Source organism: Cyrtonyx montezumae, unplaced genomic scaffold, assembly GCF_038088225.1.
Source record: "Cyrtonyx montezumae isolate F1298 unplaced genomic scaffold, pur_monq_1.0 scaffold_0, whole genome shotgun sequence".
Lineage (NCBI taxonomy): Eukaryota > Metazoa > Chordata > Aves > Galliformes > Odontophoridae > Cyrtonyx > Cyrtonyx montezumae.
The window spans coordinates 3,370,146-3,393,440 of NW_027071824.1; the positions used below are offsets into that span (position 1 = coordinate 3,370,146).

The window sequence follows — 23,295 nt, forward strand, 5'->3', positions numbered from 1 at the left end:
ACAGGCAAGCTCTCTGCAAACTCAGAATACAAACCCACACCAGCCAGCAGCCAACGTGGTCTTCCAGAGATGGGCACCATGCTCTGAGATATAAATAAGGACACGGTGTTACCTGCCGTGTTCTCAGGCTGCACCGACTCAGACAGCGTTCACAGAAGGCCGCCACGCCTTACTGCGTGGTCACCAGCTTTACAATCATGCCGATGATCCGAGACCCACGGGGGCACATGCACAAGTCCATGCTGGGATTCTTGATCTTATCCTGCAGCAGCTGGTCGAGTTCACAGCGCAGCTCTTTGACCAGCTCCGCCACCTGGCACGCACAGCACAACACAGAGGTGAGCACGCAGCTCCTGAAACGCACCTGCCCCGCCGCAAACACGGCGCCCAGCATTACCCTTGGTGTTACCTGGTGGGAGGCTGCCACAAACCGTATCCACCCGTCGTCCAGGGAAATGACAAACTCCCCCTTGTGCAGCTGCATGTGAACCTGCCCGCCTCCCAGCAGGACCAGCGGGTACACCGACACCATGCTGCAGTCCCGGATGAACACGCGGCTGGTCTTGATCTTCTCGTGGTACACCAGGTAGGGGCTCTCAAAGTGCCTGGTCTGCAGTGGCAGAGCCCAGAAGAGCGTGGTTAAATGCAAAGAACCCATACACGGCCCCTACAGCTCATCTCTGCTGCAGCCCATCTGGGCAAATACGGGATTGGCTGCTCCTCATAGGGCTGCAACAACAGCAAGCGTGCCTGCACATTTCACAGGCTGTTCTGGCCACAACAGCTGCCATCAGCTTCCCCAGTTAGCCCTGCTCCTTCCCACTGCAGTGAGCACATCACCAGTCAGCTCATCACCAACTTCACCTCACGGCCCCCAGCTCTCCTTTCCACACCAGGGAGATTTGCACATGCAGACTTGTTATGCTCTTCTAAAAGCAGGAGTGACTGAACAGCTCTAAGCCTTTACAACCTCATTTTGCAGTTAATGATGAGAACCCCAAACTTGAAGCAAGTAATTTCTAGCCTGGAAAAGCACAGAGTCATCAGATATGAGGCAGACCTCATTAGACAAGTGCTACCCTCTATCACAGAAACAAGAAGAGATCTTATCCAAAACTGACTGTTAAGTTAGAAGGGAATAACAGTTCTGAGGACCTGTGAGGAAAAAGATCTGAGTATACCCATGGATTATTTATCAGTACACAACTTTTCAGCCTGAGGAGTGGTTGGATCACCTCTGTGTATGAAGGCACTGTGCGCGCATCCCATCTTAATAGCAGGGAGAAGCCAGGGAGCTCCACAGCTGCATCTGTGTGTGCAGCTTTGCAGACACCCCAAAACATTGATGGGGGTCACTTTGTCTCCTAATTCTATTCCAGAGGGTGCAGTTCCACTCTGTGCCCAATACGCCATTATTTAATCAACAGGGACACTTCAATCATAAAGATTTTTTTTCTTAAGCTTCAAAAGGGACCCTCACTTCTCATGTGTTCACAGAAAGGCAATTTTTTAATAAAAAAATGAAAAAAAAAAAGAATCCTGACCTGATAATTCACTGATGAAGGGTGAATGTGAACATAACCATCGTTCTTTGTAACAAACTTCAGCTCTTCTGCTTTTGGTTGCATTTTGACAGCCCCTGTACTGGTCTTGTGGTATTTGCCCTCTGGCTTTTTCACCTGTGTGGTGTAAGACAAACAGTTATAAAAACCCGCAGTACCAGAACGCTAAATTCACTTTTGGAACTGTTTTAGTAGTAAATGACTCAAGCCACTTGTCAAGAGACAGATGCTGTACTGAGCTGCTGACTGAACACTGAGTTCATTTCTAGCCACCTTCACCTAAAAAGTTGTCATTTATAGTAGGTTCTTAAACATTTGCTGCTGGCATTCACACGGCACTAAAAACCTGTAGGAACAGCAGTGGTATCGAGCCATGCAAACAGGAGGTGGGTGACCTGGCTCCAGCACAATGAGCACCAAGCTCTGGCAACCCGAGCAGGCTGTGGCCTGCCACAGCTAACCACTGGCAGTGAGGACACACTGAGTAACAGCAGCATTCTTAATGGAAAGCAGCAACTTCCAAGGGGGAAAAAGCATTCTTTTACCTGGACAACGTTGGGATACAGCGCAGCACACAACATAGCTGAGATCAGCTTGATGTTCTCTGCGTTTGAATTTGCCTGCGAAATTAACAGACACATTAGGTATGCTATAGGTATAACACTGCTTCTGGAATGAATTTGCTGCTGAAACTGGCTTCCTTTCCTAGCTGCACTGTTTACAGAGAAGGAGCAGTTGGTGGTGTTAAGGTCTCAGACTAGATGCAAGTGATGCACGTTGTCCCACTGCACAGGGAGACACTACAGCTACCAAGCCCCTGTTGCCCCAACATGTAGCCCCAGGAGATCTCTGGCTCAGCAGGTCCTGCTTTCTGAGGACAGTCTGCAATGCTGAAGTATTTCACTGCCTGCCCTGTAATGCAATTCCATTCCCAAAAATAAAGCTTGCACTAGTGCCAGCATTCAGCCCAGTCCATGAATCAGACCTGTCTTCCCAGCACTCGCTGCCACCACGTGTGCCAGGCCAGCAGTGTTTCACTTTCTCAGAACATCTCCACACCTGCTCCTGTTCTTGGGCACATAAGGTGTCAAGTAATTGAGGCTAATACCATACAGGGAGGAAGGTCTTAACAGGCAGGAGGCGGTTTGTTGCAAAGCTGTGTCCAGAAGCACACCAGGCCAGAGCTCCCAGCTGGCATTCAGGCTGCATCAAAAGCTGCAGCATCTGCTCAAAGCACCGACATGCTGCAGATTACCTCTTCTCCTGTGGCATCCAGGACTCCATCGCCTCCCTGGGACCACTTCCTCTCAATGTCCCTGGCTCTTAACCCCTCCTTCACAAACCCAATGTCGGAAAGCAGCTCTGTGAACTGTCTTTTCAGACTGGCAATTTCCTATAAAGAAAGGTCAGTGATGAGAGACCCACAGAGGCAAGAGAGCCAACAGCTTGCTCGGTCCAGGCACCAGAACTCTGCCTCGGTGTCCTCAACCACTCCCTGCACATGGCCACAGAAACAGACTGACCTGAAGAACTCTTCCCGATAAGAAGTTCTCCCTGCAATAGTTGTAGCTTGCCTGAGAGCCCTCTTTGGTGCTTAAACGCCACCCCTAAAGAAAAGACAAGAGCAAACCTTGAAGTATCACAGCTAGAATTTCAGTACATCACAGATCTGACAGGCTAATCATTTTTAGCTCACCTTATATGCCTGGAGAAGAGCCAGATAGTCGCTGTTTCCTACTGCAAAGTCCAACTTCTTCTTGTTTGCTTCTTCCCTTTTATCCCATGGGGACACCTGGAAAAGCAGGAACAGATCAATCTCACAATGTAACTGCTTCTTACACTCGCTTCCAGCTCTTACACCAAAGCTGGACAAAACGGACTGGCTACACTTAACATTTGTTAACTCGTAATAACTGCATTGTTTCTATTACTTATAAATAATGTTTGTGTCACTGCTGCGTGATTTTAATCGTCTGCTTAATAACCACTCTTCTGATGGGCACTGCATTAAGCACATAAACAAGGGAGGCTAAAAAGGAGAATAAAAGCACTTGAGTGAAGTACGCTGCAGCTTACAGCAGCATTCCCTGCTATATGAAAACGTTCTGCTTCCAAAGCTGGCAGCACGACTAACAATACTTACAAAGGGAGACTTAAAAGCCAGACTGGCTGCGATTGTGAGTGCAGGATCCAGGCAGCGGAAGATGGTGCCAAACAGCATTAGTTTGCCAATCCTGACATCGACAGGCAGGGAGGCCAGGTGATATCCCAGAGGGGTGAGCTTTTCATCTGGAGTTAAGGCTCCTAAGTCTTGTAGCCGCAGCTTTGATGCCCGCAAAGACTCAGTTCTGGGGGGCTCAATTAGTTGTGATAAGACAGAATGAAGGCTCTGCGCAGAAAACATCTCCAGAATCTTAATTCTTCAGGAGGGGACAAAAAAATTGAAAGAAGGCAGCTTAGTTCCACAGATGTGATGCCAGAACAAGCGTTTCTCAGAACCACAGAAAATCTGTTTTCAAGAACACAGCCCCTTGGAGAAGTTCTGTAAAGCATGACTAAAGTCAGCACAGTCAGGAAGAACACATCCTTACTTATCACACGGGGTTTTAAAATGAAGCTTTTTCTGAAAAGAATCTTATTTCCTTTTCATTTAAGGGGACACAGAGTGAGGAAAGAGCAAGAAGGCCTCTTCATTCAGTATTGGTGGTGTTGTGCTGGATTTGGGTTGTGGATTTACTGCACTGCATTGCCCAGCAACTCCAAGGGGGAATTTAGCATAGAGAGAGAAACATCTGCTGTGGGTCCTGAGCACAGGAATGCAAATATATTCTCAGGGGTGAGAGAGCTTTTTCTTAGTGCCAAATAAGAGCTAAGCATTGTACAAGTAGGGAGAGCTGGGACACAGCACGATTAGATCTCTGGATACTTAGACTGTGATAGCGAGATCAAGAGAAGCTGAAACCTCCAAAGCAAGCTCCTAAGTTTTGTGATGCTACTGAGGGAACTCAATTCCGTAACAAGGGCATTTCGGGTGCTTCCTGCTGGAGAGAGGATGGTCTCTCAGGTAGTACAGAAACAACAGCTCACCTTAGACAAAGCTGCTCCAAGGGCACTCTCTGTATTTCTGGTAACTGCTCTTTTATGAGCTGATGGTTATAGTGGTGGCTACTGAAAAGATGGAAGCAGACACCTGAGGCTACGCGGCCTGCTCGTCCTTTCCTCTGCAGAGCGTTGGCCCTGGACACAAATGTGTCCTCCAGACTTTCCATTCCTTTGCTTGGGTCATATCTGCAGGGGAGCAAGGAACAGGCTTAGATCCGTGGGCAGAGTATGAACAAGCTGGAGCCGAAGCAGACACATGCTACCAACCTCCGTACGGCCCTGATTCCCACCCCTGCAGCTCATGTGGGTCCAGACTGGCCCCCCACCTCCTAGCAGCTTTCTGCAGATGAAGCTCCTTCAGGTTCTTCCCAACTCTTTGCACAGAGCAGGAATGAATCCCAGTACCTTTTCTCTTTCATCTTTCCGGAGTCAATCACATAGACCACATCATCAATGGTGACAGATGTCTCTGCAATGTTGGTAGAGATGATGATTTTGGTAACTCCTGCAGGAGGCCGGAGGAACACAGACTGCTGTTCTTCACTGGACAGTGAAGAATGAAGTGGATAAACAACGCACCTGGAGGGAAGAGACGAGAGCATGCTCAGCACAGCTCGGCTCTTTCCCTCCTGGGAACACTCTGCCTGGATGCACTTTTGCACTGCTAGCACCAGACACTGCACACAGCCATTCCAATTTAGGTAAAAGAACAGCAAACCTCTCTGCCTATCCACTTTAAGACATGCTCTAAGGGAAGGAGGAGAAGTTTGCAGAAGGGACAGGTCTCAGAATGGAGCTGAAAAAAAACACTGGTTCCCGTGGACAGTCTAAAACATTCAATTCACAATGCCAGACTGGAAAAGATCACTCCAGTCAACTTTGTCAAAGGCAGCTGTGTAACTACTGTTTAGTCAAGGAGATCCAGTTCCATCTCCAAGTAGCAATCTATCATCAAATACAACCGCAGCAACAGCTGAAGGCTTTTCAGGAGACCTTCTGAAAGAGAACAACAGCTGAGGTGAAGTTTTCAACAGTCCACTGGGTCGTGTGGAGTGCAAAGTGGAGAAACTCATCACTAGGATCTCTGAGAACTACAGCAGCTAACAAAACTGACACCTTTCCAACTTCTGAGATGAGAAGAAAAACCAAACAGAGCCTATCAGTGAGACAGTCGAGCAGGAATTACCTTGACTGGGTCACATCACATACTCACACATCTAATAAACTTAATTTGTCTCTTGATAAAGACAGGAAGCTGCTCTTTAATGGGTTAAGACATCACTTGGGAGTTTTTGTGCCTTACCTCTTGCTGTGCCTGTTATTAAAAAGGGCGTTTGACTGGAGCTGCTCGTAAAGCATCTTGATTTCTGCTAGACCAGGCAAAAATATCAACACAGCACCTAAATATGTCAAGTCAGAAAAAAATAACAATCACTCAACAGAAATAACAGTAGGATATGTAGTTAACGTGCAGAGGGCCCAAGGCAAAACTCCTACTACGTGCTGCAGTTCTTGTAAAAAAGCAAACAGGCTGCAACCATTTCTCACCAAAGACTTTTCCAAAGTAGGCAGTTCTTATTTTCCCCATCCTATGCATACTGGGGTTTTTGTCACTCAGAACACAAAACATTATCCTGAGGCTGTCTACAAGGGCACAATCTCTGAGAATCTACTTCTGTTCATCTCCTACTGTGAGATACCTGGGGGGTACGAATGTTTGCCATCAACTATCCACTCCAGCAAGGCTTCAATTAATTCCAGATTAACTTTGTCCAAGTCCATGACAGACATTGTTTTCAACACTGCCTTGTTAACCCCTGAGGGAAAAGAAAAACAACACAGTTAAGTTCATCTCTCTTAAGTACACGTGCTGGATATAACCAACCAGAGTGGCTGCATAAACACACACAACTCAGCCTCAGCAGCACCTGGTTTATGCCAGGCAGAGGCAGCCTCAAAAGTCACTGTGTTCCAGCTTTTCTCATACCTTATCAGGGTTCACATCTGCCCTGTATAGAACCTAGACCAGGATTTATCTGTGAGCTGAATAATTCACATCAATGGAGGGATGGCAGGAGGGAGAAGGAAGGGATTGTCCCTTCCTCTCCTAGGAAGAAAGGCTGAGGGAGCTGGGCTTGTTTAGCCTGGAGTAGAGAAGGCTCCAAGGAGATCTCACTGAGGTCTTCCAGTGCTTGAGGGAAGCTTCTAAGCAGGAGGTAGATCTGTTTTTATGTGGTCTGATCGCGATGGGACAAGGGGAGATGGCTTTAAGCTAAAGAGGATATTTAGATTAAATGTTTAGGGGGATTTTTTTCCACAGAGGATGGTGAGGCCCTGACACAGCTGCCCAGAGAAGCTGTGGTGCCTCATCCTTGGTCAGGCTAAGAACAGACTGGATAGGGCCCTGGGCAGCCAGGCCCACGGCAGGGGGTTGGAAGTAGATGATCTTTAAGGTATCTTTCAATCCAAGCCATACTATGATTTACTGATACCTTCTTAGGCTCTCTCTTCTCCCTTCCAATGTTTCTTAACATCAACTCAAAAACAGACGAACCCCATTCTGAGATGCTAAACGTCCAGCAGGAATATGAAGAACAACTGAGAACAATGATCTCACTCACTGCCACAGGGGAGCTCACCACGATGGTGTGCAGCAAGGAATTATTCAGGACAAAACACAGGGAGTATTTTGATGTTGAGGGAGGGGGAAGTTAATGGAAAGGTCTGCCCACTTCATTAAGCCTTCCACAGTGACATGTCTTCTTAGGGAAGGCTTGTGATGCTGAAGTGATCTTGATCCTCGAGGCAGATGCATGCTAAGCATTATATAAAGCTGCTCCAGCAAGAACAAGTAAAGAGAGGAAACTCCAAGTCAACAAGCTATCCAGAAGGGGATGGAAATAGACAGCAGCTGAAAATCACTCCTCTTCAGACACTTAAAAACTGCTTGTAGTGCAGATGTTCATTATGGTTTAAGAAAATGAAAGGGCTTTTTTTTGTTACTTCAAAGCTTACGAGAGGTTTCCCATCTCATCTAGAAAGCAGCAACTTGCTTAGCTTCACAGCCACAGAATTCCAAATTCCACACCTGCACTCAACATGCAGTACTACCTTTTAGCTAGCATAACATGTTGGCTTACCAATGCTATCTGCAAACCTACTAGATTTAAGAAAGGGCTCACCTTTGTATCGTTTAAGTAGCTGCTTCAGAGTTAATTTTTGGTCTGGGTCTGAATCCTTGACAGCTGAGTCAGTGTCCTCCAGCAGGCCAGCACATCTCAGGTCCTCCTCCACCTCTTCAAATGCAGTTCTTTTGTGTCTTGCAGTCTGTTTGTTTTCTTGCTTTGTCTTGCGCCTGTAGGGACTGCTGTCCTCTAAAACATACCTGAGAGCAGAAGAACCTTCAGTGGCACAGAAAGAAGCCCAGCAGTCTCCATCTCATAATTACCAATAGAGACAGAGTATCAAAACTATGCGAAGTTCCTCTCAGATTTGCATGTCATTATATTTCACACTTAAGGCAATTCATGGCTCCAACTCCACTGTAAGGACAGGTGAAGCAGTACTTCTGAAATAGGTTCAGTTTTACTGGTGGAAGGGCATGGCAAAGCAAGCTGTTAGGCCCCAGCACAACTCAAGTTATTGGGTAACACACTTTAGTGCAAAGGAGTTCCAGAATAAACTATGGCCAAGGAAGTGCAATCACTTGCACTACGACCCTTCTGTTCCACGCTAGCTAGTCCTCAGTGCTGAGAGTTTTAGCCAGCTTTGGGGTGAAGGGAGAGGTGTCCTGCCATACTGGGACACTGGTCTTTTAGATGAGAAATACCCAGAGTCCAAATGTGACCTAAACTAAGTGAGCAGCTCAGAGCAACGATCTGCATTTAACTTAAAACAGCTGATCCATTTACTATGCAATTCTGAGCTGCTGTGACTCTCCAGTAGCCACAGCTGGTAGCAGGAATCTTTGTCTCACCTGCTGCAGGGTAGGGATTACAAAAAGGAAATATTGCAATTTTTTACTTTTAGCGAAGCAATCTAACACCTTATATTTCATTTGCTTGCCAATATCTTACCAGCACTGAAACAAATGAGTGGATGAGGAGGTATGTCAATACATGAGCACTAACAAACTCATCATGGTAAAGTTCATCTCTTCTTGAGTACTGACATGGTCTCTAATGCAGAAAAGGTTGTTTTGGCATGGTACTGTACTCCCTGCAGCACTATAAGACATTGTGCTGTAGCAAAACTCTGGGTCTTCAAGCAATAGGGATATCTGAGAGTATCTCTTTTTCATTATTTTATTTATGCACAGATGCAGTGCAGTCAACAGTGCAGCTTTAAATGTCAAATACATCCGGGACAGTTGGGCAATTTTGTACCTTGTCATTGCAATCACGTCTTCCAGAAAAAATTGATCCACAGGAAATGTTCGACCTAAAAGGGAACATAAGAAAATAAATCTACATGCCACAGAAGAGGGAAAAGACAAAAGATGTCATGCTGCCTATGATTTCACAAACTGGCTTCACCACTTTCATCCCTAATCCACCTTTGTGACCTAAAAAGCATAACGTGGGACTCATCTACATCCATCTGTGCTCTTCAGCCATTTCTGTCTAAAACAAACAGCAGATGTTTTCCAAGCATGCTTTGGAAACACACACATACACGGTGGTCAGAGAAGGGCTGACCCTTACAGGAAGTTTGAGCTGTGGTGAGATGAGCTCAGGGAACCATGACATGTATGTCATGTCACCTTCAGCTTCTGGGGAGGGAAATTCTGGCAGTTTAAAAAAAGCATCAAAAATAGTCCACTTCCAAGACTTTTCTGATAAATCTCATCAGCGTTCCTGTTCAAGGCCCTGTAATTGCAGGTACTGTAGAAACCCACATCTGGCAACTATTAGAAAGTTAGCTCTTTGCTTAGAACCCAAGTTAAAAAGATCTTCTTCCCACTCAATACTGATAATACACAGAAATACAGAAACACTTCACACGCAGAAGAAACAAAAGCAAACCTCAAAAGCAACAAATACTGATGAAATAAAAATGACTGCTTTCACCTGGTATGTTAATAACTGGACAGGAGTGAAAGTACTGAGAAAAAAGCTCTGCATTCAAGGTGGCACTCATTAGGATAATGCGCAGGTCCGGTCTCTGAACCATGATATCCTTCAAAACCAGCAGTAAGAAGTCACTGAAGAAAACAAGCAAAAAGACATCTGAACTTCTTCAGTGTTAGTTTTCAGATCTCTGTCTTCCCACCCTACTCCCTCTGCTTTCAGTAGCATGGCACTGGCATCACCATTACAGCACGAGCTTCTTACAGCAGCTGGAGGCTAACAATGCAGAGAGTTACTGGAAGCCAACCTACTCAAGTAAGGACAGGCAGTCAGCAGATAGCAATGCCTTGAACCAGTTTCAGATGAGACAAGGAAGGCAGTGATCACTGTCATTTTGCTTCATTTTGCTGATAGGATGAAACACAACCCACCTTTCTTCTGTTCTTTCATGAACCTCATCAACAATAACGTGTGTAATTCCCTGCAGAGTCAGATCACCTTCAAGCCTTCTCAGCAGCACTCCTGTAGTGCAGTACAGCAGCCTGGTAGCTGAGGACTGGAAAGGTAAAACAAAGCACTCAGATGGACAACTTACAATTAAACCCAAACAATCTGCACAACTTAACACAGTTCAAAGAGTACGTGGGGCTGCAAAGCTTCCTGAGAGCTGGGTGTGATAGAAAGGAAGCGAACAATACTTGATGGAGACAAGTCTGGACAAGTTTCCTTTGCTGATTAAAACTTAAGAGCACCTGCTTCATACCAAGGGGGCACTGCCAACTGTAAGTGGTAAACAAAGAACTGCTTTTCCTTTGGAAGCTGCTTTGGGATAACCAACTCCATCCCTAGAAAGATTTGGTGAATGTGAACAAGCAGTTCTAAATGTTTATTGGAAAACTGGAACGCAGATAAAACGTCACTTCTAGGACAGCTGCTTACATTCAACTCCCCCTTCTGGCTCCACTTGGAGATGAATGGAAACAGGCACAGAAATGAAGTCAGTAACCTCAGATAACCTAGAGGAAAAGTATTCCCAGTGCTGAGCCTCACGCTCTCAGACCCTTCACCCACTGTCTCAATAGAGACAAACAATACAAGACAAAGAATTGCACTCTTTCTGTAAATGGACTGTGCAACTTGGGGTGAAATAATTTATATATATATATAAAATAATATACAATATGTTGATACTGACTTGCTGAACTCACTCTAAGGTGGATATAGGACAGAGATTCCATATCACAGACATGCACTGAACACATTTCAATAGAGCTCAATGAAAGCAAACAAGCAAAGCATACACACCTTTACACTTTCTAAGCGGATCTGATAGCCAACAGTAACTCCAACCCTTTCTGTTCTCTCTTTGGCTACACGTTCAGCCACAGAAATGGCAGAGATCCTGCGGGGCTGAGTACAGATGATGTTTGCAACTGAGTTTGGAGAACCTTGCAATGAGGCATCCAAAATAAACTGAGGAATCTGAGTGGTTTTCCCACATCTGCATGACAAAAATCAGGCATCAATTAAAACACAATGACAAAAACCAAAACTCAACAAAAGGCACACACCTTTCATCCACAGAAACTGGCTGCATTCCACCTGCAATCTGCTTTCTTCCATTAATGTCATATTTCACATGGACTTCATCTAAGATTGCTGCCACTGGTCAGGGATGAGTGACAGCCCCAACCTTTTCTTCCACATAAACTTTCAAGCAACTAATTTTTGAAAAGGCATAGCAAGAGCAGACTTGAATCAAGTACAAACAACCTCTTTTGGGGCACCACAGTCTGGAAAGGACATAAAACCATTACCGAGTGTCCAAAGGAGGGCTACAAAGGTGGTGAGGGCTGTAGAGGGCAAGGAGCCCAGAGCACAGGAGGCTGAGGGGAGGCTGCATGGCAGCCCATGCCTTTCTCACAAGGGGGAGTGGAGGGGCAGCACTCATCTCCTCTTTCTGGTGACCAGTGATAGAACCCGAGGGGACAGCATGAAGCTGTGAGACAGCTGGATGTCATGAAAAGGTTCTTCACCAGAGAGTGGTTGTGCACTGGAACAGGTTCCCCAAGGCACTGCTCATGGCATTGAGCTGCTGAGCTCAGGAAGCATCTGGAAAATGCTCACAGACATAGGGTCAGACTTTGGATGGTGCTGTGTGGAGACAAGAGTTGGACTCAATGGTCCTTACGGGTCCCTTCCAACTCAGAATATTCTATGATTCCATGTGTTTCATATTCTGTGTATCGTTGATTACATGAAGTCTGTATGCACAATCACACTCTTACCCTGTCATGCCACTCACAACAAGAACTTGGTGGCTCGTCAGCAAATCAAGAATAGTTTCTCTCTCTTGCCATGCAGGGAGCTTCTGCCTTTCATGCAACATGGACTGAAAGTGTCTAGAAGACTGAAACACAAAAACAATTAAGAAAGTGCTATTTGTGGTGTCCTAGATTCAACAGTATTGGATATTAGCAGCCCTTTTGACCTTAATGAGACATTCTGCATACAGTAACCCAGTTTTTTTTCTTTCCTTGCATCAAACTTTTCTATTAAGTAGACCAAAAGGATATTTTCTAAAACTCCAAACTAATGCTGCTGTCATTCTCTGAAGTATTTGATGTATCTAAGCATGCAGAAGCAGACTGAGCAAGCTTCTTCCAGGACAGGCAATCTGACAGTCAGGTGAAGGGTCCCAGATATCAACTACTATTGATTTTTCCCTTCTCATTATCCAACAGTGGTGAAACAGCTTGGCAAGATTCCCTGCAGGTTGCTCAAAGGCAACAGAATCCTATCTGATGAACCAGCAGCTGAGAACAAGATGCAATTTGTTTGTAAACAACTAACACAAATAAATAAACCTAGTCTGTATCTCTTCTGAAACAACGTTTGGCACGGTGTATTTCATCCATTCTCTTTCAGGGGAAGTACACAACTGGTGACAGATGTTAGACACGTTGCCTGCCAAACTAATGGAAGATGAGCAACTTGGAAGGAACAAAACAAAAAGAGTGACACAGCAGCCCACTGTTTTAACTGCATGCATGAAAAGAGATATTCTGCTTTGTGCACTATACCTTTTTCAGCCGAAATTGCATACAGATTTTAACGTTTTCATTATACAGAGATTTTGAGTGGACATCATACTTTCTCGAAAGCTTTTTCTTGAGGTTCACATAACTCTCATTCTCCACAATGACTTGTTGGGGCTCATCTTCCTCCTCTTCTTCTGGCACCTCTTCCTCTGGAGGCTCTGACACTGCTGGGGCTTGAAACAGAGAAGATACATTCAGGTATTTTCAAGGCAGATAACTCCATCAGCACAATAGAGAAGAGACATACATTCCAGTAATGGCCTCAGCAAAGAGCCTTGCTAGACAGAAGAGGACCTGTAGGACAGTTTTTGACATGCATTCAGTTCAACAGCACCAGCAAACCTCCCCTCACCCCATCAAAGCACAACTTCTCCAGCTCCATCCCATTTGTCACATCGTGTCCCAGCTGTGCCATGCAGCACTGTGGTCTGTGTGGCCATGTGGCAAACCTGACTGGGAACTGGTCTGCTCCAATTCACTGCACAACTACTGGTATGCAGCACTGTGATGGTAACACCAGCCTAAACTGACTAAAACTACACCGTAACATTAAGTGGTAGGCCACTGACAAGGACTTCTAAGCCAAGGCTGAAACTGGATGTGACACTTTGGTACTTAGTGCCTAGCAATTCAAATAGGATTTGCTCACACAGTAAGCCACTCCTCAAAAGCTTCAAGGCTGCATTTTTCAAAGCCAAGTGTTTTATAACACAAGGAAATTTCTTTGAAAGCTCTGATTTCCATTTCTGAAACAAAGCTATTTTTCTGAGGAGCTGTTAAGAAATTGTTTAATCTATTTTCCTATAACAAAATAACAACAAAAAAGCCAACAAAAAACAGGCTGATGCTATTCAGGTGCTCTAAATTGTGATGACATTATTCTTGCAAGGTCTCTTTAAGAAAATTTACCTTAGATAAAACAGCTTTGGAGTTGGGAGTTGGAAGGTGAACTATGCCATGCAGTTGCTTGTTACTCTGCCAGAAGTGACACAGGGTCACAACTCTCCCCATGATATTTCTCTAGCTGCCACGTGCTTGCAAAAGAATAAAAAAGAGGTACCTAGAGAACCCTTCTAGATTTGCCTGCAACACTTAGTACACGTGAAATCCAACTTACACAAAATTAGTTTTGATTTTTTTTCCCCTAAAAAGATGTTGCTGTGTTGATGAGCAGCAGATTTGTGAAAGCTTATAAATAACCCTCCCCATTACCTTCCAAACACGCTTCTGAATGCACGCCAGGTCAGTTTCAAGTGAGCTCACACCACATCTCTCCATGGCATTTTACCCATTATGTCAGAACACAATGTATGTACACTATCAAGGCATTAGCTGTGCACTCCTTTACCTCACTTGCAGCCAACAGAAAACCCTTCCCCTGCAGCTCTACTAAGCGACTTCCTGAGGCACAGATTATGGACCTGGCTCCCCACATGACCCTCACCTCCAGAAATAGATTTGGAACAGATGCCAGAATTGTGCTCCCTGCCTTCTCTTTCTATGCCCAGAAATCCTAGATGAAAATGTGGTGTACCTTCTGATATCTGATGTGAGCCAGGCGCAGACTCTGTGTGTAGCTTTACTGGAGGTGGTGCCAGATGGGAAACAGGAGGAGCACTGTATCTGTGCTGTGTGTTCTCAAGTAATTCACTTATTTCAGATTCATCTTCTAGGGAAGTCACTAACGCATACACCACCGGTTCATTGGACTCTGCAGCTATTAGAGCCTTTCCAAAAAGGAATTCAGCAATGTGCAGACGACAGGCAAGAGGTAGATTCTCATCGGTGGTGTAAAATGCCACAAGAGGTGCCTGGAGTGGATACTTGTTTTCTTCAGGAAATCTTACTTCAAGTTCATATACGGGACCATCGCTGTTAGGTCTGAGGTGAGAATCATCCACGGAGCTCTTGGCTGATCTCAGTGGGTGGTTTGGAGGGAACTCATGTCCAAATCTGCATTTCGAGCCAAATCTGCAGCCTCCTTGGAGATAAAACTTGCATATTTCTTTTGAAGACTGCTTGGCCGTGTCCCTTGCACAACCACCCTTTTGTTTAGATTTGCTGAGCCTGTTTGTTAGGTACTCCAGCTCCAAACTAAACGTCCAAACTCTGTTCTGAATTCTTTCTACGAATTTTTCTCCGTAGATTGATCGTAGGGCAAAAGCTTCTTCTTGTCTCTGCTCTAAACATTCTTCTCGACTGGTCTGAGCAGCTGTTGCAGAAATCTGCATCTTCTCTCCGTATCTCTCAGCAAAGCACTGCAATAGCAAATGCTCCAAAGATGCCCCGATGTTACCATTGCAGGATCTCAGTACGGCTCTGCAACGCTCACTGTCAAACCCATACCTACAACACAGAGACCACGTGGCAACAAGTCAGTGACAGAGTAGGAATATATAACAGCAATGCTGCCTCAGCTTTCCCAATGCTTGTTTCATTATCTTAGAGAAAGAATCAAAAATTGTACTACAAAAATGCCAGAACTGTTTAATTTCATAAAAGCATTATTCTAAACTCACCCACTTGAGGATCAAACTTTGAGGATCAGACTTAGAAGTTCTGAACACAGACTCTCCCTGGAGTCAAGTGGAATTCCAAGCACTGGGGGTTTATAGCGCTGAGACAAATAACTCACCTCCTCAGCATACAAACGAGTCACTGAGAATAATCACCTGGAGAGTTTGTGCACAGCAAATGGAGACACTTCACTTTCAGCAATTTTGTGCGCAGCCGCCACAGCGGAGGACCGAGGTGTCACGTCAGAAACCTCCTGATCTGTTGACCAGCACTGCTCATCATCGAGGTAATCAGGTTCATCGTCTTCACCAGAACTAGCTACTCTGATAAAAAGTGACCAAATCAAAGCGAAACAAAATTATACTGCTGAATAGATACAACGCTGTGTCCCTGCAATTTCCAATCCTCCACGTTAACGAGGAATTGTACCTTCCCTTTCCCTGGGTTAACATCATAGAAGAACAGAGTAGATTCAAAATCACATGACTTGACATCAAATTAAAAGTGAAGGGGAAGAAAAGAATACCATTTATTTTTCTAACAGTGCCCATTATCGCATTTAGAAGGTTAAACTAACTCTGATTCAGGAGCCAGATCCTGCCCTTGAAGCTCTCGAAGGAGTTCCTTCACTCTTCTCTGATTTTCTGTTGTCATATGTATGGTCTGCAGAGGCATTTTGGCTTCAGGTCTTTGTTTCGTTTGCCCTCCTCTTCTGGCAGAGGCACTTGATCTAAAAATTAAAAAAGAAATCAATGGCTTATTTGCCTGTGGCTACTAACATTGGCTGAACAGTGTGAAGCTGAACTTCAAGACTCAACTGAACTCTAAATGACAAAACAAGAAAACCCTGTACTTCAAAACAGACACTCCCATTACCAAAGTGGTGTGCACCTGGATGAATGAACACAAGAATGACTACATGACCACGATGTGTGCGCCTGTGTCACATCCAAAGTGATTTAGGTATTCTCAGACTACAGTACACCCAAGTATTTCAAAGCTAGACAGGTCACAATAGTTTTAGGATACCAAATTCATCCAATTGCTGCTTTGGGATACAAATAAATAAACATCCTGTGCTTGTGAGCATCTTCTGATCAAATATGTTTTGAAATTACTTCATGGGCAAAGAAGAAAATCAGAGCTTCAAACCTTTTAAGAACCTTCCTAGCTATAAAATGCTAAGTTTATGGAAAAAATACAAGGAAAGGTTGCTTCATACTCGAAGATACAGTTTCAATATCCCTTCACTCTTGTACATATTCAAATGCACCCAAAAACACGGCTCCAAATCATCCCCCAACACTTCTGTATTTCCAAACCCACAAATAATGGAAGGACCTGGTTTCCAGCCTCGGTTCCTCGAAGAGACAAAAATCATCTCCATCATCCCAAATTTTGGTTGAACATTTCCTATTTCCACCAAGCTGAGGTTTGTTTGAACGGCCGCTGCTGCCTCCTCCTCTTCCACTGCTGCCACCTCCTCCTCTCCCTTTTCCTCCTCCTCCTCTTCCTCTTCCTCCTCCTCTGTTGGGTCTTCCTCTCCTCTTTGCTCCTGAGCTCATTTTTTTTTGCTGAGGAGGAGGAGAAAAAAAAAAGAGCCCTTAGTTATGAAGGTGACATAGTACAAAATAACCATCTGGGTGCACGCTGCTCTTCCAAGAGAAAAACAAGAGAAGCTCTCTTCTCAAAACACAGTTAATCACCTGTGTGCTCACACACTTACATGCACCTGAAGCAAAGCACATTCCTCCAGAATACTGTTACACAAGTTCTGTGGTTTTAGAGCACAAAAGAGATCCAAATTTTTCTCACAGCGACTCTAATTGCAGGTCCTGAGAAAACAAGGTGAGCATACCAGCAGTGCTGCCCAGCCCCAGAGCCTCAGATCTGTCACTGCGATGGTGTTTCCTTGAGTGTGGGAGTGCAAGGTGCAAACCTCCGTGGGACATTTCACAGCAGAGACCTTAAAACCGCTCCTGACCTACCCGTTCTAAAAAGAGCAGCCCAGACAGCAGAGCAGCCAGGCAGAGGGCTGGCGAGGGAACCCTCCTCACAGCAGGACCTTCAGCAGCTCCGAGGAGAGCCCCTCAGAGCAAAGCAGCTGTTATCGCTGACAGCGGAACCCCCCAACATCAACATGTGCCCCAGCACCGCAACCCTGCGAGGTTTTTTTTACAAGGGCACGTAGTAATAGGGCATGGGGGTTGGTTTTAACTGAAAGACGGCAGATTTAGGTAGGATACGAGGAAGAAATTCTCTGGCATGAGGAGGGCCCTGGCACTGCTGCCCAGAGAAGCTGCGGCGCCCCATCCATCCCTGCAGGCGCCCATCGCCAGGCTGCGCGGGGCCGCGGGCAGCTGAGCTGCTGGGAAGCGTCGCTGCCTACATCAGGGCATGGATACAGGCGGTCTTTAAGGTCCCTTCCAACCCAAAGCGCTCTGTGAGGGCTGCTGCAGGGACAGCCGAGCACCTCAGTGCCCCCGCTCCCCTCAGCCCAGGTTCCCGTTCCCGTTCCCGTTCCCGTTCCCGCTCCCGCCGCCCTCCTCACCGGCCCCGCCGCTGCTCGCCTCCACCCGGAAGTTGCCGCCTTCCTCTTCCGGTCCGCCAACCTGCATAACAACGGCGGACACTTCCGCGTGGCAACCGCGGAGGATGCACTATTCCCCCCCGACCCTTCCTCCTGCTGCTCTTGCTTTCTCAACAGGCGCTGCCGTTTTTAAAGCGTCTTTCACGTTCCCATACAAAACAAAAACAGGGCAGAGGAATAGCCCCGCGCTGCTCCAGCCAGCTCTGCTCACCCCACGGGTCCAGCTGGGAGCATCCTGCCTGCAGGAGATCCAAGAGGTGCCCTTCAGGAGCTCATAGTTGCTCTTTTGTTGCCCCAGTGATGTTTTAACAGAAAATACCCCGCTCTTTTCCTAGAAGGGGCATGCAAAAATACACCTGAGGGTTTGTTCCAGTGGAACCCGGAGTTCACACCAGTTCCAATGGAGTGATGCTCCATTGTAAGTATTCGTTCATTTCAAACTTTGTCTGGGCTTGGAATGTCCCACCTCACCCAATCCTAGATGCATGGAAGGGAAAGCCATTACCTGAGAAGGACTAGATCAACACCAGGCTCTTCTTCCACTGGGGAACCTTATCACAGCTCAGCCAGAAGACTTCAGACGTGGAGTATTTGGACATCTTGCTGCCTCCTCAGGCTCCCACGGATACACCAGTCACTGCTGGCCCTGCTGAAACACCAAGGCAGTGGTGCCCTGCTAATGGGCTGCGTGTGCACAGTGTGCTGGACACATCCTACCTGTGTGTATATGTACCCCACACACACCTCCTTTAACCAAACAGTACAGCTCTGGCCATCAATAGATACACCACTGTTTTTGGCTGTCCTTTGTTGAGTTCTCCAGATGAATTATTAAATACACAACAGCTTCTTATTTTCTTGATACTGGAGACATCTCTGAAATGAGAGAAATAAGAGACAGAAGTTAAGAAATGGCATCTTTATTAGATTTAGTCTGTCCTTTTCTCACTCTTATTCAAGAACATATGCTACAAACATGGCTTAGTGGTCGAGGCTGAATAAAAGAAAGACTTGCTTTGCCTTGATTCACAGAAAGAAATTCCAGAAAACATAATTAACCCCTCAGGCTGTCAGCGTAGATGAGTTATTTGTAGAGCTGGGGACAACAATTCCCTGCTGCACAGATTGTAAAGGTCCTGTGAGATTATCAGCAGAGGAAAGATTTAATGGATGCTTGGGCTGGCTAGAAACTCCAAGCTGTTCTCTAAAATGCTTTTAGAGGCAGGAAGCTGTCTAAATCTTAAAAACAGTCACTTACCTGAATAGGACAGCAGGCTCACAGGGGTGCAATCTGAAAGAACACTGCCATAAAAGGAAATAATACCATAAACATAAACATCAACTCTTTATCCATCATCTCTAACTAAATGCAGGCGAATGGTACTAGAAGACTAGAACATCCTTCTGGGGCTGTTTATGAAGGTGAGTTCAAGAACAGCATGTATCACAGGGCAGGAACCTACACATTTCCAAGTGGAGCAAAGTACATTGGACCATTCCATGAAAACAAGTACGTTTGAAGTGGACGTTTTTTTCTGTGAGTTTTGATTTCATAAGGTACAAAGTCAGCATAAAATTGATCCAGAGGGGAGTATGTTTCCCTTGCTACCACTGAAGCGTGCACTGGCTACCTGTGATTGTGGATCCCAGCTATACCCATCTCAACAGATCAGCTAAAAGCCAGTGACCCGATCTCAGTTTTCAAGATTGTTATCACAGACACCCACTGTTTGTTGTGTTACCAGTCTCTGAGCTCAGGCAGAATTCAGAGGAATAGAACATTTCAGGCCCCTTTCTTTCAAGCTGTCTGCCTATAGACACATGCAGAAATACAGAACAGTTCTGCCCTGATTGTCAAGTTTTTGCTTACTTTTTGAGGTAAAAAAAAAGGCAGACCTTTATTTCTATCTCTCAGAATTAAGTATTTTAGTGTCACTCATATTAAACAACATTGAGCTAATTTAATTTCAATAAGGGTATTTTGATTTGCAAAAATGCCATATATTTTCCTAAGAAATTTATACCCGTTTCATAATCCACAAAACAGATTTAATGAGAAAAGTAACTGTAGAAATTCATATGAGAATGTTCGTGTTTATTCCCCTGCTGACCAAAAAAGAACTGCCACAGTAGTACAGAAGTATGGCTAATTTTTTAATAATTAGACACTAAAGAAATTAAGCATTTGCAGAACATGCCCGAATACAAAATGGGAATCTGTTATATTAAACTCAAATTTCTGGTGGAAAGTTGAAGACATTTTTCTCAATTACCTGGCATGGTAATATTTGCCACAGAGCTGCTGCCCTTTGTGGTCACACTGAATGTCAGATGTGACATCTATGTGAAGCCTAACACTGCAAATACTCATCACTGTAGAGAGGGCATTCAGCACCAGATCACGTGTGTAGCTTTACAGTTGTTTTCTTTCTTAGGGTGGTGGTTCTGTCCTCGGGATCCAGCCCAGCACAGAAGGGCCAGCACAGTGCTTGTTGCTGGCAGATGACCTGCATGGAAAAAAAACCAAACAACACTGCTTCAAACCTGTGATTTAATTTAATTAAAATCCTGCTGCTGATGCACCCTGCTCTTTCTTTCTTGACACTGGTTCCTGATCATTAGAACATGGTGCTCCCTGGAAGCCCGAAGCAGGCTCTCTTGCCAAGCTTCAGGATTGCTAGTTTCCACCTACTCACACAAGCTGGGAATCACTTCACCAGATCACTGCAGCTTTCCTAAGAGAACACAGATAGGCAGCACCAGGAACTCACTGTGACTACCGGGTGTCTTTATTTTTAAGGGAAACAAATCTCCAGTAATTGGTTTTAGAAGTTATTTCCCCCTCATTTGCAAGCAATACTGATACATAGACATTTCTTTATAGTAGGTCTCAGGTATAACGATGAGCTTGGTCACAGCCTTCAAAGATCAGAAGAAATATATACAATTTATAAGAACTCAGTTAATGTGGCAGTTACTCTTCTTTCCACTGGAGGCTGTAAAACCTTGTGCTTTGTCATAAAAATACATAGAAGGACAGGTTAAGGTTAGGAGAAAATGAATTTTTACAGCAATAGGGTCACACCACAACTGGCTGCATGCACTTAACATACCTTTAGAATTCCCCTGCTGAAAGTCAGAGTAAATATGACAGAGTAAATATTAATACCTGTCCATTTCAAATCACCATTAGGAGTACTAATTTTTTTTTCCAGTACAGGCTATATGCTGTCAAGATGTTGATGTAAATATACTTTTGCAAAGGAGTATGTTACTTGGCTGTAACCAAGCTCACCTGCGCTACCTATGTGCTTCATAAGTCTTAATAAGTCATAAATCATAAAGTCTTAACCAGTCATAAATCAAAACTTTTATATGCTACTATGTAGGAGAAAGTGAAGGCATGTATTTGGCCTAGACTGCAAGCATTCTGATTCCTGGCAATTTGCTTATCCAGATTGTGCACAGATCACCCTGCTGCCACAGTCTGACTGCATGCTTTATCAACAGGCTGGACTTCTGTCGTTACTGGATGGAAGGTGAAGGAGACTTCGTAGATGAAAATGGAGTAGAGTGGACTGGCACATTCAATTGCTCAGCAGCAGCAGGACTGAAGCAGAAGCTGAAAATGTAGCTATTTGGGACTGTCAAAAGCAGCCCCATTTGATTTCATTCTAGGTTCAACAGCTATCACTTATTTCTTCATGTATTTATTAAAAATAACACCTAAGGTCACTTGTAAATAAAAGGAAGTTACTTTTCATTGCAGATTGATCAGCTGAAGTAAACAGAAATGGGGTTGAATAGGTTAAATTTAGAAGTAGAGCAGTTGATGACTGCAATTCTTTTTTTATTTTAACTTCACCTAGAATTTCTTTCTTGGTGGGTTTCAAAAAACAAAAAACAAACAAAAAAAAACCAACCAAACAAACAAAAAAACTCTTAGCAGGAAATTAATCCTAATTTATGCTCAACTTCTCCAGTTTTTTCCCTGGAAAACAAACCTGCCAACCCACAGAAGCCTTTGGAAACACAGTGCTCGTGTTTGCACTAAGCCAGGCACCACGCAGTGGGGGCAAGACAGAGAGCAAGCACAGCAGCAGCGTGGCAGCTACTCCTCCCAGGTCAATCCCATAAAACCCAGGCTCCAGCAGTACAATGCTCAAAAATATGTGCCAAAGCTAATTTTCTCTGTGCGGGAGGGGGAGTGGACAAGTGAGCGCACAGAGGAGGCTGACTGCTGCCACTGTTCCTTGCAGAAGATCTAATGCAATAAAAGAAATACACCTCTATTTTTGTTTGGGTTTGTACTTCAAAGCTCTCTTCGCACTACAAATCCAAATACTTTGATATAGAAAGAAGGAAAATTGCTTTCCAGTTAAAAAAAAAAAATAGCACACCAGCATTGTCATGAAAAAATATGCATTTAGTCTTTGTTTGCCAGAAGTTTAGTGGAGCTTTAGTAAATACCTGCCCTTGCCTCCATTTTCAGACACAATGGACAAAAGGTATTCCTTCACATATGCCTTCAAATACTCAGCACATTTTGGTATCATTTGGAAAGCCTTGGGCTTTGTAGTTCCTTGGCAGAATGAAAAAGCCAGCACGTTATCAGCACACAGAAACAAAGCTGCCCACTGCTCATGTTCACAATATAACCCCTTGGGTTACACTTACAAGTATTCTTCAAAATTGCCATTTAGTTGTGCTCAGTTTTATTGTGTTTTGCTCCTGAAATAACCAGGTCCCAAAAAAGAAACACAGTGCCACTGAATTAAGCCCTCAACTTCAGAGGTAGCAACATCTTGCACAGAGCTTCCATGAACCCGTTGAGTTTGTCCTTTCAGCTCCTTAGTGAGGACTCCCTATCACCTCCTTTTATCTGTGCTGCACAGTAATTACACTAACTTAGGTTTGCTGTTTCATTTTCTGCCTGAAGGATATCTTTTAAGCCAATATTTGTCTTTCAGTGAGAACTTGTTCTTCCTCTTTCTACTCTATCCCCTCTTTTGTGCCTCTGTTTTGGATTAGCCCATTGGACTACATCAAATCTTTTCCTGACACCTCTGACCATGCGTCACCTGCTTTCTCCCTATATTTTCTTCGTGTTTTCTCCACGCCATTTGGTGCAAAAAGCCCTACAGGACCTAAGTGAATAAATATAGACATGGAGGGCTGCTGCCTCCCTCTACCCCTCCTACCCTTTCTTTCCTCAAAGGAAAATTGTCATGATCTAACAAGAAGCAGAAGATACACAAGTACTGGTGGTTCCTGATCCCCTGCCCTGGCTCTCAGCCCAGAATGAGAAAATGCCCGAGCAAGAAGCTGTTTTAGCCCTAGCATCCCTAATGAGG

At 44.8% G+C, this 23,295-nt stretch overlaps 2 protein-coding genes across 2 annotated transcripts; one reads left to right on the plus strand and one right to left on the minus strand.

Moving 5' to 3' along the window:
* Nucleotides 1-149: 149 nt before the first annotated feature.
* DHX57 (DExH-box helicase 57) lies at nt 150-16,917 on the minus strand. The gene is made up of 23 exons (XM_065730005.1): nt 16,693-16,917; nt 15,929-16,081; nt 15,507-15,674; nt 14,369-15,180; nt 12,817-13,007; nt 12,022-12,143; nt 11,039-11,234; nt 10,165-10,289; nt 9,734-9,867; nt 9,050-9,104; nt 7,847-8,049; nt 6,365-6,481; nt 5,968-6,064; nt 5,070-5,243; nt 4,650-4,850; nt 3,706-3,982; nt 3,259-3,354; nt 3,086-3,169; nt 2,818-2,955; nt 2,108-2,182; nt 1,545-1,679; nt 410-610; nt 150-313 (listed from the first exon to the last, which is right to left on the minus strand). The coding sequence occupies exons 1-23, from the start codon at nt 16,914-16,916 to the stop codon at nt 170-172; spliced, it is 4,122 nt and encodes a 1,373-aa protein (XP_065586077.1). The 5' UTR covers nt 16,917; the 3' UTR covers nt 150-169.
* Nucleotides 16,918-17,748: 831 nt separating this feature from the next.
* Nucleotides 17,749-21,575, plus strand: MORN2 (MORN repeat containing 2). The gene is given in 5 exon segments (XM_065731667.1): nt 17,749-17,761; nt 18,277-18,318; nt 18,321-18,346; nt 19,315-19,451; nt 21,452-21,575. Coding segments are annotated over 5 exon segments (342 nt in total).
* The last annotated feature ends 1,720 nt before the right edge of the window (nt 21,576-23,295 follow it).